Below are 14,410 nucleotides of genomic sequence, written 5' to 3' on the forward strand. Positions count from 1 at the left end.
GGTGGCCAAGGCCAGTGGGGACAGGCACAGGAGAAAGTTTCCATCCTGCTGTCTCTGCTGCTGGTTCATCTTCCTGAGCCTGCTCAACGCTGAGGCCTGAGCTCCTGGAGCACCAGTGGTGGTTTCCATTGAGTTTTCCCGTTCCTTGAGCTGCTGCTCTGCTGGACCCATCCTCTGCCCCAGCCTGGGAGCTGCCTCCAGCCCTTTCCCTGGCAGCCCTCGTGCTGCCAACCCTGCTCCTGCCCTGCTGGGACCAGTGCCACCACCTTCCTAGCCCAGTTCAGCAAACTCCATGGCACAGTGTAAATAGCAATTAGGGTCCAGGCTGTGAGTCAGGGACAGTCCCTGGAAGTGGGCTGGGACAGGAAGGGACAGGGCTGCCACATCATGCCAGTGACCCAGCCACCGTCCCACACTCCAGGTCACCCGGGTCCTGTGTAGGTGAGCAGTGCTCGAGGGCATTGCTCGAGCTGCGGATCCGCTCTGCCCTGCAGCAGTGAGAGGAAATGGGATGTTTCTGGGGTCTCCCCACCCTGCTGTGATACCTGTGCTGCCTTGCTGAGAGCAGATGCCAGGGCAGAGCTGGGCATCCCCAGAGAGCCAGCAGGGAGCTGCAGCATGTCAGCATTCCCCCTTGTGTGGGGCACTGTCTGGGCTGTGCTCACCCCTCCAGTAGCTGTAAGCCACTATCGCCGTCAGGCTGTAGGGGACATGGCATGGAGAAGTGTCCCAGTGCAGGGACCAGCCGGGGGGACATGGGATGAGCTGGGCTCTCCCAGTGGAAAAACCCACCCAGACCATCCGCAGGCAGTGAGGGGTGGCGAGGACACAGTGCAGGGGGCAGAGACCAGGGTGGTCACACCGAGGGAGACCAGTGTGGGGTGTGCACCAGTGTCATGCTGGGGCAGAGCTGGGCCCGTACTGGAGTGCTGTACTGGGGCTGTGCTGGAGACTGCTGGGACCTCAGTGGGAGCAGTGCTGGAGCAGTGCTGGGCCCATACTGGTGGGCAGTGCAAGGGCTGTGCTGGGGGCCATGCTGGGTCTATACCGGGTCTATACTGGTGTGCCATAGTGGGGGCTGAGCTGGGGGCTGTACTGGGACCTCAGCTGGGGGCAGTGCTGGGGCAGTGCAGAGCACGTACTGGCGGGCAGTGCTGGGGCTGAGCTGTGGGCGGCCCTGGGGCAGCGCTGTGCCCATGTCCCTGCAGTTGCGGGGTGCGTTGGCCGCAGGGCTCCACTCCATGTTGGCTCCCGGGGTGTGGAGCGTCCGGGGCGAGGGGAAGAGGCGGCCACGGGCCCAGCTCCTCCCCGGCTCTCACGGGAGCTGATTGGCGCGGCCATGGCCGCCTGCCCCGTGCTGCCTGCATTTGAGCCGCTTCCAGAAGCCGACAAACCAGCCTGGTGAGAGCTGGGCCAGCCCTGGCCCCGCACGACTGCGGCCCTCACCGGAGCACCTCGCATTGCCTGGCTCGTTGTCTTCCTCCGGACTGCGGTGGGTCAGTACTGCCTTGGCACTGGGGAGGAGGAGGAAGCGGTTGCTGGATGCTCCTGGCAATGCCCCTTTTGGGGTGGTCTGGTCCTGGGGGCGATGGGGATGCACCGCGCTTCGGGGGCTCCTGACCCCTCAGCCTGGCAGGTGGCCCCAGGCCATGATGGAGGGATGACGGGACCCCACACTGCTGCCGCCCTTAAACCCTCCTGGCAGTGGAGCTGAAGGACACACCCGGCCCTGGAGCAGCACCCGTGTCCCACACCTGGCCCTGAGGGGACTCGGTGGGTGGTGGGTGAGGGGGGTGGCTGCCCCACGGATGCCCCCATGGAGCTGGTGGTGGGTGAGGAGCTGGGGCCTGGCTCCTGGCACAAGCAGGCAGCCGGCGGGGAGGGCCAGGCTGGGCAGTGGGGTGAGAGCAAGCCTGAGGGGCTGCAGGGGCCCACAGAGCTGCCCCCACTCTGTGGAGAGGCACCCACTGTGGCCTGGGGCGGCTGGAGCCCAGCAGTGGCAGAGGACACGATAGAGCCGCTCCTGAACGGGTGCCACAAGCCGCCCACCCATGGTGCTGTCCTGATGGAGGGGCAGGACCCCCCCACTGCCACCATCCCCGTCCTGCCCCACGAGGAGACCCCGGTGCCCCCGGAGGGGTCTCCCAACCTGGGAAGTGCCTCCAGCTCCATCCTGAGCCTCTCTGCCGAGGATGGGGAGACATCTAGCAGCGAGACGACAGTGCCAGAGCCATGCCACACACTGGTGAGTGGCGAAGACGAGTGCCCCATCTGCACAGAGCCCTACGACGACCAGCAGCACAAACCAGCCCTGCTCAACTGCAACCATGGGCTGTGCCGTGCCTGTCTGCGTGCCATCATGGACACAGCCGCTGGCGCTGAGTTTGGCCGCGTGCGCTGCCCCATCTGCCGCCAGAAGACCCCCATGCTGGAGTGGGAGATCTGCAAGCTGCAGGAGGAGCTGCTGCTGCTGCATGCCCAGCCCAGTCCCACCTCTGCCCTGGCAGCTCCCCGGCCCCCAGTGCTGCCGCCCCGGCGCCCGGGCCTCACCGGTGCCCTTGAGCATCACTTCCAGGTGCGCTTCCACACCAGCCGCATGTTTGGGTGCCTGCCCTGTGTGCGCTACCCGCCGTGCCTCATCCGCGGGCTGGGGCGGCTGGAGCGCCGCTGCCGCTGCTGCTACCTCCTGCTGCTGGCCCTGCTGCTGGTGGCCGAGCTGCTCAGCCTGCTCCTCATCTTCCTCCCCATCGTCTTGATGGTGCTGCTCTTCCTCATTCTCGATAAATAGTGCTGGGTTTGCGCTCCCGGGTGCTCTGCAGTGCAGGGTAGAGATGCCAGCTTGGGAGCAAGCCTGGGAAGGCGGGCAGCCCTGATGCTGCCGGTGAGCCCTGAGCAGGTGAGGCAGCGCAGGAGCTGGGGCAGTGCCCAAGGGAGGCAAGCCTGGAGCTGGGCATTACCTGTGTCCCATGGGGCACCACGTGTCACCGTGCCATGGCCCCAAAGGGATGGATAGGGCAGGAGCAGGGTTCTGCCTGCCCATGCTGGGGGCACATCCGTGGGGCTGGGAGCTGGAGGGGCTCTGCTGGTGGAGACGGACTGAGCTGTGAGATCTGCTGCCCACTCCCAAGACAGATGGATGGGGGTTTCCCCAGCATGGACTGAAAATACAAATTGCATTTATACCACGGCAGTGTCTGTCTGTGTTTGGTGTCTGGCAGAGCAGCATGATGCTGCACTTGGTGGGGACGAGGACAGCGGGGGGTGCTGTGTGTCCCTGGGGCCAGCCATGCCATGTATCACCCTGAAGGAACGCCAAGGCAGGCACTGCATCCATTGCACCTCGGGGCCAAGCAGTGGCTTGAGGAGGGGAAGGGGACTGCCAGTGGTCCTCAGCCCCCTGGAAGAGGACGCCTGCCCCCCCCATCCCCAGTGCCCAGGCTCCCACAGCCTCCCAGCCCCAGCAGAGTGGTGCCAGCCTGTGCTTGTGCCTTTCTCACAGCTGCTCGCCTCCCCGTGCATGGAGATAAGAGAGCAAACACTGCTCTGCTCCTGAAGGCTCTGCACAGGCAGTGCCGAGCAGGACCCACAGGGCCCCAGCTCACAGCACCGTGCCCAGAAGGGCAGGCAGGGGAGCCCATGGCACCTGGGCTGTGCCAGCCTGTTCCTGGAACCACCGTCTGCCTGCCTGCACTGGGAACACCTCAGCAGCGATGTTCCTCCTTGCTTGGCAGCCAGCCTTGCTGGGGGCACAATGCACTGCTCCCCAGGCCCCCCTGCAGGGATGCCCAGCCCATGGCATGGCTCCTCTGCACCCGTGCTCCCAGCCGTGCTACGGGACATGGGGCTGGCAGCAGCTTCTTGGGCACACCCGCACCCCTGGGGCAGCAGCTGAGGCCACCTCCATGGGGGCAATTGGCTTTGCTCTGGGAAAAAGCCCCCTGCACTGACACTGAATGCTCCTTTGCATCCGAAGCACTCTTCCTTTGACCATGAGCAACATCAGCAGAAACTACCCAAATTTTTACTCTTTCACTCCCCCAGATCCCACCCAGGGGGCTGCATCCCCCCAACCTGTTTGGATTGCCCCAACTCTGGCAAAGGTGCTGAGGACACTGTCACAATGCTGCCACTGCCTCAGGCTGCAGGATGGTGTAGGAGGCAGAAACAGGAGAGGGCCACCCCAAAATGGGTCAGCCAAAGACTGGCAGGCCCCCTCCACCCCACCTGCCCCGTTACACCAAGGAGTAATTATTTATACAAAGTGGAGCAGCTCCATCAGGAGAGCTGTGAGCTTGGCCTGGCTGGGGATGTTTTTTGGCTACATTGGGCCTGTGGGGAGGGCTCACACAGGGAGGGGGGGACATCACCATGTGGGACACCTGGCACATGTCCCTGCTCTACATTACATTGTCAGGGCAGGGGGAAGCTTTTTTGGGCAAACCAGGCCACAGCTGTCCCGATGGGGATTGGCACTGGAGCACGATGCTCAATGCCATCCTCCAGCACATCCATGCTGCTCTCTCTGAGCTGTCTGGGGGCTCGAATCTGGAGAACAGCCCCTAAATCCCCCAGGGATAGGGTCCTGGGGGGCTGCGGTGTGGGACCAGCCTCAGGGCGGTGGCATCACAGGCAGTGTGAGCGCGGGTGGCCAGCCCCGGCGTGCAGGAAGGGCTGGCCCGCAGGAATTCGGCTGCAATGTCCGCTCACAAGGACTCGGTTATATTTAGCGCGCTGAGATAGCGGCAGGCAGCGCCGCAGGCATGCCGAGCAGGGGCTGGGGTGGTGTGCTGAAAGCTGGGGGAGGCTGCAGTGGGGTGGGGACCACAGCCCCCCCCCCCCCACCCAAGCTGCTCTCATATGCACAGAAGCCCTTGTACCCTGGTATGCACCAATGCTCCCATCTCCCCATGCACACACCCCTGCAGCCATCCTCCACCTTCTTACCACCTCCATTGCTCCCTTGCAGCCCCCAGCCCTTCCCACCCCCCCACTTCATCACGGTGCCCCAAACCCACCCCGTCACCCCCCAACCCCCTCACCATGCCCTCTCACCAGCCCTGCCACCCCATTGCACCCCAAATACTTCACTGCCTCTCCCTGCTGGTGGCACTGGGGGTAGGCACCCCATGTCCTCAGACCAGCGATGTGGCTGTCCCCAGCCCTGCACACATCTCTGAAGGCCAGCGTGCCCCCCCACCCAGGTCCCCAGCAGTGCACAAGTGGCCATGGGGAAGGGTCACACTGGGGTGTTCTCGAGTGTCACACAGCTGGGGGCACACATGGAGCCTGACAGTTCTCAGGCAGGGCCAGGGTTTTGGGGTCCCCATCCAGCTCCAGAGGCATCTGATTGCTTTAGCACCACAACCGGCAGCAGCACGTCCCCTTCCCCACTCAGCCCTGCCCTGTGCCTCCATCCCCAACCCGAGTGAGAGAGGCCAGGGTGCTGCCATCTGTGGGGATGGCACGAAAGCACCGGGAGCATCTCGTGCACCTTGACGGTGGTGCTGGCACCCAGGGCTGCCCGCAGCTCTCACCGGCCTCATCCACAGGGAAACACCAGGTCCCAGCTGCTCTCTGCCCATGGGGCCGGAGCTGCCCTGGGACCTGTCCCGGCCACGCGGGCTCCTTGATGCAACCCGTTAGCTTTGCGTCTCGGGGTTGTATTTCATTGTGCAAGACTGGCACTGAAAGAAGCTGTTGCAAACAGCTTCCTCTCTGCTTGAACGGTCATTTCGGGTGCGTGGCTGCCCCACATTAAAGTTTCCCACACATGATGTGCTTCCCTGAGGTGGGCCCAGCCGTGATGCTCAGCCCTCTCCCTGCCAACCTGCAGGAACTGAGCACGTCGTGCTCTCCCTTAGACTTGTGCAGCCCTCACCCCTTGGCCACACCATGGCCAGATCTTCCCCCAGCTCTGTGCAGAGGGGAACTGGTCACCACAAGCATTGTGCAACCCGCACAGGATGGGGCAGTGCACAGGGACCTCTTTCCAGCGATATCTGTTGTGTTTGAGCAGCTGGTGGAACTCGGTGCTCTTTGAAAATTCACTTTGGAGGCACAAAGCTCAGCCTGGCCATCAAGTCTGCTGGAGTGTTTCTGGACTTGGGATGCTGCAGTGACTTCAGGAGACTTTTAGCTCACCTGCAGCTGAGGCTTGAGCACTGGCACCCTGGTCCTGTCCTCCCAGCATTGTGCCTGGGCCCCTCTTCCAGCGTGTGCTTGTTTGAGATAAATAGGGCTGGAGAAATGGGCTATCACCCAGCCCTTGTTCCTGAAAGGCCCTGTTTCTTCCTTAATTGTGACTCAAAATCAAATTAGCAGCTTTAAATTTACTCTGTGCCCAAGAGGTACTGTGGAGATGGGAGGACATGCTGTACCCTTCGTCCTTATGTAATAAAAAGAGCAAATCCCTGTTTGAGAGCAAAACTGTCCCTAGATCTGTGCTTCAGTCTCTGGGGAACTGAAAACAGCTGGAGGAGTTTCCCTGGGGCCAAGGATCTCAGGACTGGTTGGGGCACTGGAGATGCTCCTGCGGGAGGAGGCAGTGGCTACGGGGAGCCTTGGCTCCCGCCCTGGGGCCAGGCTGCCCGCTCCAAGTGGTGTCGTGGCCTTTGGGGCGAGAGGCCAGGAGACGTCACCCGACCCACAAAGTGCCCGGCACCGCATGCGCGCCCCACATCCGCTGGAGGCTGCAGGTGCCGGGCTGCCAAGACAGGTCACAGCCACGGTGTGCGCAGGGACAGGGATGGCACCGGCTGCATTATTGATGCTGTAATTCAGCACCAATGGACTGTGCTGTGGTTTCGTTTTCATGGGCAGAAATTCCCCCCAAGCACCGTGTGAGCTCCTGCACAGCCACGGACACTGGGCGGGTGCTATGTTCGCTGCATGCCTGGCAGGGAACCCCTCGCCCGCCACAGGGTGCAGAGTGCTGAGGCAGCAGCGGCTCAGAGACAGGAAATTTGGGGCCCAGCACCAGGCCACTGGGGCTGCGTGTGCACAGAAAGCCCCTGCACGCACATACAGACACTGAGGCATCCTCAAGTGTGCTCAGCACTGCGTCGCTCTGTGCTCGCTTGTGGCTCCAGCAGAAAGGAGCTGCTGACACCCCAGGGAGCCCGACCCTGGAAACTGCTGCTTGTCCTAGCCGGAGATTTCCCATTGCAGCAACCCGTTTTCTCTTGGAGAAAGCACTGAGTGCTCCCTGCAGATATTTTTTGCCTGTGCTGCCATGCACTGGGTGCAGCCGGATCTCACTGCCCAGGTTTGTGCAGATCTGGGTCCTGTAGAACATCCTCCCTCGTCCAAACCACAGCCTGCCCCTGGTCCTGCAGCAGTGCCTGCCCATGCCTGTGGGGCTGCCCTGTGCCTCCCTGTACCACCAGGATGCCCTGTGTGGGCTGTGCTGCAGGAGGACCCACACCGGCCCTGCAGCCAGAGAGGGGCAGAGGGAGCCCAGCACTGCCCCATCCCTGCCCGTGTCCCTTTGCCTGTGGGTGCCACCAGGCTGGCAAATCCCCCCTCCCTCCCTCCCCCCCCGTACACTTCATGTCTTGGGGAGGATCAGATCTCCTAGCCATTCAAGATTGCATAGTGTGGATGGGGCAGTGTCCTGCCATGGGGCACCCCACAGTGCCCAGCTGTGGGTATGGGGACTAGGCAGGGAGGAGACACAACCACACAACCAGAGGGGGACATGGCAGCCCCTGCTCCCCATCCTTGGGGTATCCCACCACCATCACACACCCCATGAACCATGTGAGGACAGTGTGGTGTCCTGGGCACACCCCACTGGTGCGCAGCTCCGCTCCCCCTGCAGCATCACACCCCCGACACCCTCGCTTGCTCTTCGTTCCAATATAATCTTTATTGGGGAGACTGATTGGGGTTGAACAAGGCCGGGTATAAAACATGATCATTGTCACAACCAGCAGCGGGAGGCATTGGCAGAGCAGAACAGAATTGGTACTGGCCCCCGTTCTCTGCCCCCCCAGCCCCAGGCAGCAGGGTGGTGCTGGGGCTTTGCTGGCGGCAGCGACTATTCCTCAGGGCGGGCGATGGAGGCCTGGACCCTCTGCCTGGGTGGATGCTGGGCTCTGGCCGGTGCCGGGGCTGTTCCTTGCTCCTGAAGTGCCTGGGAGCAGGGTGGGAGGGGGCAGCTCCACGGGCTCCCCCTGGCTTCCCCAGCCCTGATGTCCTGGGGGCTGTGCTGGGGCTCTGCCTCCTGCCCTGGTGCTGCAGTGCTCAGCCCCATGGGAGCACCTGCAAATTATGGCTTTTTCTTTTTTACTTTGTTTGTTTGTTTGTTTTTTGCTTTTTTTTGGCAGCAAACTTCCCCCTCCAGATGCCATGGAGAAAGCAAGACCGTGCACAGGAGGCTGCTGCCCCACGGGGCATCAGTGTAGGGCACAGGGTCCCTCACAGCCTTGGGTGGATGGAGCCACAGAGAACGGGCACAGCACAATGCCTTGGTGAACACACAGCGGCCTGGGACAGACAGGGAAAAACAAGAATCCTCCAAAACGAGGACAAACGGGAGCTTTCCTCAGGGGCCTCTGGAGGAAACGGGCCATGTGTCTGCTCGCACCAGTGCAGCGGCTTGGCGTGGCTACGGCAACTCAGACGCATGGCAGCTTGGCCACTGAGATGAAAGCTTTGGCAAATAACTTACAGAGAAGGGGGGTGATGGGGGCCTGTTCTCACACCTGCTCCTGTCCTGTGTCAGGCACCGTGCCTCTCTGGGGCCCCTCGTGCCGTTCCCACCAGCTGCGGGGCGATGGGTAGGGTGTCACCGGTGGGACTGAGCATCTGTTCTTGGGAGAGGAGGGTGATGCCCCTGGGATGCTCGATGCTGATCACAGCGGGGCTGCCACAGATGCCCAGGGGTGTGCCATGACCCTGATCCTGATGTCCCTCTCCCTGAGCACCACTGGCACGTGGGGGGCTGCCACCAGATCCACGCCATGTCCCAGAGCGCAGCATCCCCACCACCAGCGCTGACAAGCCCAGGGTGGGAGCGAGCCCATGTCCGCAGCTGTATGAAGGATCAGCGCAAACCCCTCCCCACACAGCTGGATCGCCTGGAGCCAGGGGCTGGCGGGGTGCAGCACTGTCCTCTGTCCTCTCCCCGAGGGGGCCGGGCTGGGGCAGGGCGTGGGCACGGGCCTCACATGATGTTGCAGGAAGACAGCGGATTTCGGATGTGGCAGGTGCAGGCAGCCCCGCAGTACTGGCGAAAGGTCTGGTAGCAGCTGCGGTCGGTGTCGCTGCTCCACTGCACAGGGTTGGCGGCCAGGGCTTCGGCCGGCAGTCTGTTGAGGATACTGGTGTTGACAGCCAGCGCCGCCAGCCCATAGTCGGTGAAGAGCACGGTCTCCCGCTTGCAGGTGGGGCAGGAGATGAACTTGTACTTGGGGCAGGACTCGTAGAGGATCTGCAGGCACTCTTCGCACACCGAGTGCAGGCAGGAGAGGATGCGGGGCCGCTTGTTGGTGAAGTTGTACATGTGGCCGCAGGTGGGGCACTCGAGGGGCTCGCAGGGCGTCGAGGGGTGCAGCACATACTGGTTGACGATCACCTCGTCCGACGGTGGCTGCCGGTGGTAGCACACCTCCGAGCTGCCCTTCCGCTGCCCCTGGTACCCGCGCTCGCGCCGCGGCAGGGGGGGAGTCCGGGGCAGCGGCAGGGAACCGGGGGTGGCATCCAGCGCCGGGATGTCCCCGCACGCCTGGTTGACGATGATCTCGGACTCAGAGGGCCACGCGCGCTTGGCCACGAGGGGCGGCTCACGGCGTGGGGCCGGTGCGTAGCGTGGCTGCGATGCTTGCAGCTCTGAAAACTTCTCTGGATGGATGATTTTCATCGCCTCCATTTTAATGATGACCTGTTGCCCTTTCAGACACGACATGAGTATGGTTTTCACATTACTGTCCACTGCTCTGGGGTCTCCAAGGGACGCCTGCATGAGGCTAAAACATGCCGGCAGCATGCAGCGCTTTCAGTCTCCTTCTGGCCATGAAGCATGAGCAAGGGGGGCAGCTGCTGGCACAGGACATCCTGGGGACATGGGGGACGTGCGGGCCCTGCGCCCCTCTTCTCCGGCCACCTCGGGGTGCCGGAGGCGCGCAGGGGAAAGCGGCGCTCACTGCCGCATCCTGCCCGCGCCCGCCTTTGAGGACGCTCTCGGGCAGGCGATCAAAGCATCTGCTCCCTGCGGTGCCTCACAGGACTTTAACGTGACATCGCCTGCCACTCGGCAGCTCCCCCCTTTGCCCCTGCTGGCACTTCCACACCAGACAGGCTGCAGTCAGAAATGGCAAATGGATGCCTGCGGTGCCGGGCGATGCCCGGGCAGGCAGCCTGGGGAGGGGGCTGTGGCAGAAATGTGGGCAGTGCCGCGGGGGGCAGCCCCCGCCTCCACCCAGCCTTTATTCCTGTTTACCGCCGTGGGATCCTCCTGGTGCTGAAGAATGTGTTTGCAAATTCCTTTGCTCTGACTTCCCGGCTCTCCCACTTGCTGTCACCGGCAGCTCCCGCAGGGCACTGGGTGCATCCCGCCTGGGCAGGCGCTCACCTTGCCCGACGCCGGGGCTGCTGCATGCTTTCTCCCCACTGTGGCCAGCACCTCTGTCCCCAGCTCAGCTTCGTGCTCACTGGAAAGGAAAGCAAGAGGAGGTTGGCTCCTGGGCTTGCTGGAGCTCTGCTGGATGGTGCTCCCTGCGGATGCGTGCCTGCCTCCATCCTGCCAATTTGGCTCTCTGCTGCCCATGGCACCGGCCCTACCGGTCCTGTCCATCTGCCCTGCGCACTTTGGGCCGGTGGATGTGGGAGCTGGAAGGTATTTCCCCCCAGGCATCTCCTCTGTGGCTGGGAAATGCCCTGTGGACCCCCCTGCCCTGGGGGCCATGCCCGGGCAGTGCGGGGGTCCCTGCGTGCCCCACTGGGTGTGCAGGGCCCTCTGAGGGGGCTCCCCTCCCGGCCTGCCTGTGCTCAGGGCTTTAGCTCACGTTTAGCCCCTCCTCTGCTCTGTGGATCTATTTTTACCTCTATCGCGCGCTCCTGATCTGTCCCTGCTATCATCTCTCCCTCTCCCCCTCTCCCCCTCCATGGCTTCCTGCCCTTGTCCCAGAGCTGCTGGGGAAGTTGTGCCACGTTTGGGGACAGGCAATGGGGTACAGGCAGCCAGCCCGGGGCCATTTTCTCCCTTGGGCACCCTGGCGACAGCCTGCCTCTCCTCCTGGAAGGGCAAAAGCGCTTCTCCTCCATCACACTGCAAATCCTGTTAGCAGGATTCCCACTGAGCCCTGCCAGGCCTGACGGAGGGGATCCGGGGGAGGCATCTGGCTGAGGAGGGGGCAGTGATGGGCCAGGGGGCTTCAGCCCTAGATGCTCAGGAGCCATGGGGGCTGGACCCTTGCCTGACCCCAGGAGGGATGTCCTGTGGGGGGGACATGCCCTGGCTGCACCAGATGCCAGGAGCATCCTGCAACACCTGCCCCGGGGAAAGAGGCCTCGCATCCCGCATCACGGCCCGCATCCTGCACCCCACGTCCCGCACGCTGTGCCCTGCAGGCAGCCCAGGCTCCCCCCGCTCCCAGCAGCAGCCCTGGAGCCGGCTGCCCGCAGGGCTCACCCGCAACACGATGGGCACGCCAATTCGCAAAGCGGCCGCCGCACTCGCGCCGTCACACCCCTTCAGGTAGAGCCCTCACAGCACCCCGTGGTGCCCCGCATCAACACCAGCCCCCAGGGCCCCGCGGCCCCCCTGGCACCCAGCATCCGCCCCCGCGCAGCGAGCTGCGGGTGCAAAGCCCCTGACTCGAGCTGCACACAGCCCAGCAGTGCACACACACATGTGCACACACACACACATTTGCACACCCGCGCACACTCACACCCGCGCCTGCGCGCCCGCGGGGCGATGCTCCCGGCCAGGCCGGCCGAGAGCCCCGGTGCCTGCGGCTCGTTACCTGCGTGGCTGCAGCCCCGGGGGCGACGCTTCGGATGCGGGGTCCCGCGGCGGCCGCGTCCTGCTTTCAGCCTCCAGAGCCCCGCTCCGGCCCCGCGGCCGAGGCGGGGAGGCCCGGGCCGCTAAAGGTTATCTGAAAGGCAGGCGGGGGGACGCGGGCTCCGCGGGGATGCTGCAGGCTGCGCGCCCGCCGCGCCCGGCTTCCCACGGCCCCGCCGCCGCCTCGGGCAGCCCGCCCGGCCTCGGCGGGGCGGGTTGGGGGGCGCGATCCCCGGGCGGCCTCCCGCAAAGGCCGGGGCTGCCGGCGGCCCCGCTGCCTCCGGTAGCTCCGCCGGGGGAGGAGGCAGCCCCCGCAACCCCCGCCGCGCAGCGCCCCGGCAAGGGCTGATGCAACCGAGCCGGTGCGGGGCTGGGGGGCCGCCGGCCGGCCCCGGCCCCCCGCTCCCCGCTCCGCTCCGCTCGGCAGGTGCAGGGCTCCCGGCCGAGCCCCGGCGCTGGGTTCCCGGCGCTTCCCTCCCCGCCGTCCCCCGGGGCTCGGCGCTGCCGGCGGCGCGGGCGCTGCGCGGAGGCGCTCCCTGCGCGCTCCCGGCGCCCGCAGTGCCGCTGCAGTGGTGCAGCCGGCTCACATTTCTCTCTCTCTCTCTCTCTCTCTCTCTCTCTCTCTCTCGAGCAGCAGCAGCGCGGGGCCCGCGGCCGCAGCGCCCTCCGCCCCCCCGCCCGCCCCCTCCGCCCGCCGTGGGGCCGCCCCGCTTCTTCCTTCCTGCCCCGGCCCCGCCGCCCGCTGCCCCCCGCCGCCGCTGCCCACCCCCGGCCGGGGCCCAGCGCGAAGCTCCGGGGGGGCTGCGGTGACTCAGCAGCCGTCGCTGCTGCGAGCGCTGCCGCGCGGGTGGCTCCTCCGATGGGGTGCGGGGGACGAGGGCTGGGGCCCCACCAGGGCTGGGGGGAGGAGGGGGTATAGGGGGCAGAGGGCTCCCCGCGGGAGGCCTGCGTGGGATTTGGGGCTGGGGAATGGCCTTAGTGGTGTGAACACGCTCCCCACCTGGCCATGATGCTGGGCCGGCCCCAGGCTCCCCACCTGCACTGCACGGCCCTATCCCCACTGCCAGACCCACAGCCAGCCTTGCCCCGCTGGTGAGAGCTGAAGTCAAAGCCCAGCTGAGCATCCTGACCCCCTGGTGCTCAAGGGAAGGGGCAGCAGGGCACGGGGTCTCCCTTGTCCACAAAGGATTTGGTGGGCTTGGCACGGTGAGCAGGGGTCACGCACCTCTGGGTACCCGTAATGCCCCCAGGGCCCTGCAGAGCACTGGGGAGCATCATGCGGGGCTGGTCTTGGTGCTTTGCCCCCCTTCACTGGCACAGGCAGACACCAACCCTTTATACCAGGCTCCCTGGGCTCCTTTGGGTGCTGCTAAGGTTCTGCTGCTCGTGCCACCCTCTGCAACTGTCTTGCTCTTTGTACTCCTTCCCTCTGGTCCATTGGCCTCAGGATTTTGCCTGGATTTTGATCTCCGTCCCCCTGCCCTGCTGCAGCACACATTTGCAGCCAGCAAAGGTTTCCACACCATGACCCAGCTGCCCGACCCCAGCCCTCTCTGCAGTGAAGCCCTTGAGCTGTGGGGTCTGGAGCTGTACTGGGACAGCAAACCTGCATCATGCCTTCACACCATCACTTTCCCCTCTATCCCCAGGATGGATACAAGAGCTCATGTACTCACCGAGCAGCTTTGTGTTCCCACTGTCAGCCTCGGGGAAAGCTCAGCTCCACCAGGCCTTACACATCCCACCAACCACTCTCAGCTCAGGCCAGACGAGCTCCAGGCAATGATGCTAAAACTCCCACCCAGGTGCCTGGCCCGGAGAAGACAACCAAACCCATGGGCTCAGCCCCGCTGCATCCCTGAGCTGGGCCTACCTGAGAGCGTGGCATCCCACTGGGCATTGTGGCTCCACCTGCCCCCTGCATCCCTCGTGCCCCTCTCAGCAGAACCTGCCCGTTCTATGCTGTGTGAGGAGTTTTGCAGAGGCTCTGCCTCTGGTCCCGCTAAGCATAGTTCTTTGATCTGATCACCTGCCGAAAGCAGTGTGAGGCTGTAGCTGTCTAGCACCCTAACAATGCTAAACAGGGATTCCCTTAATCTTCCCTGTCCTCTCCATGTCATTATTTTATTTTATTTTATTTTTTGCTTACTTTCCTGCTAGCACTTTTGGATGCAGATACGAGGAACTGGTGCTTGAACTCACAGAGCAAAGGAAATTGCAGGAAGTGAGTGATCGTGAGCCATTTTCTGTTATTAATTCATGTGGCATCCCCATGCTGACCCAGCCACACGGTGTTATTATGCTGCTATTCAGTGAGTTAAGCAACAGCTCTATTTAAAAATAATCATAAATGATATCAGGGATCCTTCCTGCTGAATAAAATTGTATTTGTGCCAAGGTACT

General features: G+C 63.9%; 1 protein-coding gene across 3 annotated transcripts; it reads right to left on the reverse strand.

Annotated features, from left to right (window-relative positions):
- Positions 1-474: 474 nt before the first annotated feature.
- Positions 475-12,708, reverse strand: RNF208 (ring finger protein 208). 3 transcript variants are annotated; one of them, XR_004754967.1, is made up of 3 exons: positions 11,970-12,708; positions 9,058-10,652; positions 475-488 (listed from the first exon to the last, which is right to left on the reverse strand). XR_004754967.1 is itself a non-coding variant. In XM_035341663.1 (2 exons), the coding sequence occupies exon 2, from the start codon at positions 9,986-9,988 to the stop codon at positions 9,167-9,169; it is 822 nt and encodes a 273-aa protein (XP_035197554.1). In that variant the 5' UTR covers positions 9,989-10,652; positions 11,970-12,708; the 3' UTR covers positions 7,847-9,166. The 3 variants fall into 3 exon arrangements, 2 of the variants coding, with proteins under 2 accessions (XP_035197554.1, XP_035197555.1); XM_035341663.1 differs by lacking the exon at positions 475-488 and having other exon boundaries at positions 7,847-10,652; XM_035341664.1 differs by lacking the exons at positions 475-488; positions 11,970-12,708 and adding an exon at positions 11,633-11,752 and having other exon boundaries at positions 7,847-10,652.
- Positions 12,709-14,410: the final 1,702 nt, after the last annotated feature.

The sequence above is a fragment of the Oxyura jamaicensis genome, chromosome 17 (assembly GCF_011077185.1).
Source record: "Oxyura jamaicensis isolate SHBP4307 breed ruddy duck chromosome 17, BPBGC_Ojam_1.0, whole genome shotgun sequence".
NCBI classification, from domain to species: Eukaryota; Metazoa; Chordata; class Aves; order Anseriformes; family Anatidae; genus Oxyura; species Oxyura jamaicensis.

What these genes read in the sequence shown, in the direction of transcription:
- RNF208 (XM_035341663.1), bottom strand. Translation starts at nt 9,988, where the DNA reads ATGCTGCCGGCATGTTTTAGCCTCATGCAGGCGTCCCTTGGAGACCCC.